General features: G+C 56.0%; 1 protein-coding gene across 3 annotated transcripts; it reads right to left on the bottom strand.

The window, feature by feature from the left end:
* Positions 1-31: 31 nt before the first annotated feature.
* KVP17_003370 (uncharacterized protein) lies at positions 32-4716 on the bottom strand (the record flags this gene model as incomplete). Of its 3 annotated transcripts, XM_068520570.1 has the most annotated exons (3): positions 32-338; positions 367-2833; positions 2862-4716. In XM_068520570.1, the coding sequence occupies 3 exons, from the start codon at positions 4714-4716 to the stop codon at positions 32-34; spliced, it is 4629 nt and encodes a 1542-aa protein (XP_068377833.1). The 3 variants fall into 3 exon arrangements, with proteins under 3 accessions (XP_068377833.1, XP_068377832.1, XP_068377831.1); XM_068520569.1 differs by lacking the exon at positions 2862-4716 and having other exon boundaries at positions 367-2792; XM_068520568.1 differs by lacking the exons at positions 32-338; positions 367-2833 and having other exon boundaries at positions 2839-4716.
* Between the last annotated feature and the right edge of the window lie 252 nt (positions 4717-4968).

Below are 4968 nucleotides of genomic sequence, written 5' to 3'. Positions count from 1 at the left end.
CGCCCGCCTGTAGACACCTCCGATTTTTCAGTTAAACTTGTGGTCTTGCTTGGACAACATGGACCACGAACTTCTTCTCGTTGACGTCAAGCACGACGCACCCCTCAACGTCCACAGGGGTACCCATCAACTCTTGCACCTTGAAAGCCAGCCGACTGACTTCGCTCAGCAGGTGCTGGCGGAACCCCAGGTCAGTCACGAGTAAGTGACACGGCGTGCCTTGCGCTGAGTAGCAGGTCCGCCGGCGCCTCGGCTCGCCCACGGTGAGACTCTCAAAGAGTCCTGCCCCAGCGAATCCGTCGAGGTCCTCAGAATTGGAGTCGGACCTGGCGATCAGACTGCGTCAGAACAGAGAGACGAACCTACGCTAGTGTTCCGGGCTGCAGAGAGACGGATTTACTGAAGAACGACCTGATCTTCGGTGCGTCGTCCGGCTTGCAAGTCCAACTGAGGGCCTGGCCGGGCTCGTTAGAGACAAGTGTCTCTCCCAACCCCGAGACCAGCTCACCGAACATTTCCGTCTCTGTCGACGCCGGGTTCTGGGAATGCAACACAAATGCAAAGGTAGCCGGTACAAGGTCCTGCACCAGCACAGCCATCATGAGACCACTGTAGTCCTTGCCTGCTTTGGTAAGGCTGAGCCACGGCCGAAGGGAAAACTGGGACTGATAGACTCCCACGACGGATGACCAAAGGCCCTTTTCGTCGAAGAACAAGCCGTTGTCCTCGATCACGGGCATGACGCTGTTTCGGAGAGCGCTACTCAGTTCGGGAGGAGGGAGCGCATGGTCAAGGCAGTCCGCTATCTGCGTCAGACAACATTCCATAGACTTGAAGTCAGAGGCTTGCTGAAGGCGCTCGAACGACGCAAGGATTCGAGTTCGGACCTCGCTGTTATTTCGGTGGTTCAGAATTTTGTTGAAGACGCCGTATGGTAAGGCGAATGCTGTAGGCGTTTTAACGCCTAGCTCCTCCAGACTCGCCTTCAGTGTTTGTAAATTGAGGGACTTGCCTCCCACGAGTGCAGACGTGAAGTCCTTCGGCTCGATCAGCCAGGGAACGCTCGCGTCCACATCCCCCCACATCCGCCAAGCGGTACGTTTGGACTCTGATACGCGGTCAGCCTCAGGTGTGGTCACCTGAAGGCACTCCTCACTCACAGGCGACCACTTCAGGTCACCTTTACCGGTGTCAACGCTGAATCGTTGACATGTGCCAACGACCTGAGAAATCACATCCAAGAAGGCCGGCTCATAGCACACAACCAGAAAGACGCCCGAGTTCCGAGCTCGCACCGCAACGTGGCTGAGTATGTCGGGTGCCTCGGAGGAGTGCTTCACGATGACCCCTACGACCCCTTGTGGGACGTCTTCTTCGCCAGAGACGCTTCCGGACAAGAGGACGGTTGGTTCAGGGTAGACTACATGCTGCATGTCGTAGAGACTCTCGACTTCAACCAGTCTGGCATCAACAGGCTCGCGTCTGCCGACCGATATGAGTTGCCAGGAGGACAGCTCAGCCGCCTTCCGTGCCACAGGTTCGACTCGCTTCAGCATGAGGGACAACGCGAAAGAGATGGAGGACCGCAGGATCTCCTCCACAAAAATATCCACCTGCGGATGTTTGGGTCCCTCAGGCAGCACATGGACCGCGAGGAACTCAGCCTTGTCCTGAAGCAGTTTCGTGGTCTGAAAAACGTGGTTCGATACCCAGCGGGAGAGCCGATCAACGAGCGCCATGAGCAGCAGTGCCGCCTCACGCTCCGACGAAAATGTCTCACGGTAGTCACCCCAGCGAATGCACATCTCTGCCCAGTGCCTCCAGTCCTTCTCAATGCGCCGGAGTTCCGAATCGTCCTTTCGGTGGAAAACCATAGACTCCAGCAGGCCCAGAAGCATGGCTACCTCTGTGTGGAGAGCGCCGTGAGACTGGGGGAGGTTGTTGTTTCCCAGAGCCTGGATGATAAATGATTGTTGTTGCTCGAACGCAAAGTCCAGGAATAGTAGCTCACGAATGGCGCATGTGTCAGCAACCAAGTCGTTCAGCAGGTAAGATAGCGCACGACGCGCATCCGTAATGGCGAAGAACACTTGGGTGGGGCGGTCTCTGTGTGAGGAGAGAGACCGTAACGCCTTTTGGACGACGCCTTCGGAAATCCGTAGGAAGGGGCGGGCGCGTTCCATGGATTTTTGGAGGTCCAGCGACTCGTGAACATCCTTCAAGATGTCCAAATAGTGCTCGAAATCATGGATGAGTCTAGCTGTGTCACAATGCGGAACGAAGGGCTCGTTCCGAATAGGCCGCTCGTAGCTTACGAGCCGTTGGGAGGTTATCTTGTGCCGAGCGAGGACGCCTCGGTACGCATCCATGTTGCCACCGCTACGCAGGAAGGCCAGCAAACCTTCGCAGATGCCAATGTCATCAGGAGTGGTGTTGTTATGCAATTTCTGGTGCCACTGCTCGTAAAAATTCGCAGTACCATGCTCCGGAATCTTATGTCGGTGCATGATGTTCAGAATCTCATCCCGGATCGCCTGCCCCTTGTTTCCACCGCGAGACATCATACACAGCATGAGTCTCACAAGTGATCGGATGCTGGTACGAGGGAAGGCGGCCCAGGCTCTAGCTATTTTGAAGGTGACGGCCTCAGCAGAGGCTGCGAGTTCGCGAGGTTTCGTGTTGTAGTTGCGCTGCCATGTCAGAAGACGAAGCTGGCTGAAACGCATCCACACGGCAAGCCATGACCAAAAAGCGTCGTCCTCCTCGAATTCCAAAGATCCATGTGGAAACATATCTACGCTTTGCATGGAGCCGCGACGATCCAGAAGGGCGTCTGTGTTACACGTCAATCTCAGACTTACTGCTTGGTAAACGGAGCATAGTATAGGTCTCACTGTGTTGTCTCGTGGTCAACCAATCGGAGACAAGAGAATTGATCAGGTTCTGTCGATGCATCAGCGTCATGTGACTCCAGTCCACTTCAGCTTCCACGATTTTGTCGACAAGTTCAGGGTGGTGCCCTCGCCACGTGAGCGTGGCTAGGGATGGTACAAGCGGTATCTCCAGGTCATGCCCCTCGAAGTCCTTGACCCACAGCTCCTCATCCTCGGACTTCAAAACGGCCGTCAGAGCCCAAGGGTACAATGAGTCAGGGCTCAAGTCTGGCTTAATGTAGTGAAAATGGTCCTCAACAGAGATCACCGCTGGAATCTGAATCCTGGTTTCATACACGAAGAATGTGAAGGGCTCTTCATCCGACACTCCATCGGAAGACTTCAATGAAGAGGCTGAGGTCTGGCGAGCTGTTCCGGCGTCCACCTCTCGACGACTGAGGCACGTCTCGACAGCCTTGTCCCCAACAACCTTTGTGCCTACAGGCCACATCCGCGAGTCGGGAATTGCCCACTCCCGACGCTTTTTGCCGATCTCGTCGACTAGATGAACGCCCCAGTGTAATACAAAGGGCTCAGGCGTGCACACCCGCACATCCACGTCGAGGGTGCACCTATCTCCCACGTGGTCCAGATTCGCCTCGGTGCTCAGCTCGAAGTCGACCTCACCTTTGCCGTCGCTGAGAAGGATGCATCTGTGCATAACTGTTTGCCGGGTGCGACCAGCAGCGGGCAAAAGGTTAGATTGGCTGCCCATGCGGCGAAGAAACAGCAGAGAAGACTGCCTCTGAAACGTCGACTTCGACTCCTCAGCTTCGCGGATTTGGCTCTTCCTGCCTTCTCTGAATGTGTGCAACGCACGCTCCCAAAGTCGCGTCTGCCGACGTTCCAGCTTCTCCTGCATTGCGAGGTCCATAAGATAGCGATCAAGCAAGGCTTGCTTCTTCTCCAGCCACTCAGGTCGCAGAGGCAGCATGACATTGAAGTCTGTGGGTCCGCACTTGAACCAATGGCAACCTGATTTCACTACGAACATCGCGAAGAGGCCTGCTTCCTTCGACAGAGCCATGACCGAGTCGGCCGCCAAAGAGATCTTCAGTCCGACAACGCCAGGTTTGAGGGGCATGAAGGGGGTTTGACGCGCGAGAGGCGTCATGGGCAACGTCTCAGGCGATGACTCTGAGGGTATGGAGTCTGATAATTCAAGCCAAGTGCTCCCAGGACGGGACGCCAACCCCCAATGCAAAGTCAGGGCTGCTCCAGAGACACAGACATAGGCAAGTTCAATCGTTTCATCAGTAGTAGCTGTGGCAACCGCCAAATGCCACTTCTCACCGCCAATGAACCAGGATGAGCCGCCACTCTGACCTGGCAACAGCTCGCACAGCGCCTCAGCTGCCAGGGCCTTAGGGTCAGGGAGCCCCTCGCGGCAGAGGTCTCGCAGTGGCAGAAAGAAGTTAGAGGCGCCATCCTTGACCCACTCATTCTGCCTGTGCAGCACGAACGCGAGCCCCGTAATATGCCGCCCTGCGATGCGCATCTCCATGAGATCCGTAGCCCGAGCCTTCAGGCGGATGCGAGAATCGCTGGTGAAGGGCGTTTGCGCAGCCCCGGGAACGAGAGTAGTGGGGGCTTCGAACAGCTGGCTGGCCGTGTCGGTGCTACAGGGTACCGTCCACTCACTATTGGTCGTCGTCAGACCCCAATGCAGCATCCACTGGGCCACAGGGTCAACGACGATGTCCACTATCAAAAACTCGTTCTCCATCTTTGACTCCGCCGTCAGGCTGAAGTTGGACGACTGTCGATGGATGACGGACGGCATCTCGAATATTACGAATACTGACGAACTCTCCACTCGACGTGGGCATCGCAACTCTACATACTTGCCTCTAGCCCGAATTTTCCCCTCGAGCTCCGCTGGCCCGTGCTTCTCGGGGGCCAGTCCAATGATCGAAACAGAGACCCCACACACTAACCACTACGGCCGACCGAAATAACTCAAATACATTCCAAAGTCAGCAATGCTCGTGTGTGATCCTAACTCGGCTTTCTTCGGCTTCATGGGCATCGCCGC

Source organism: the organism of the source record quoted next, assembly GCF_019968985.1.
Source record: "MAG: Porospora cf. gigantea B chromosome Unknown PgB_NODE_1742_length_4968_cov_121.479, whole genome shotgun sequence".
Taxonomy (NCBI): domain Eukaryota; phylum Apicomplexa; class Conoidasida; order Eugregarinorida; family Porosporidae; genus Porospora; species Porospora cf. gigantea B.
This window is presented reverse-complemented; position numbering and strand designations above follow the sequence as displayed.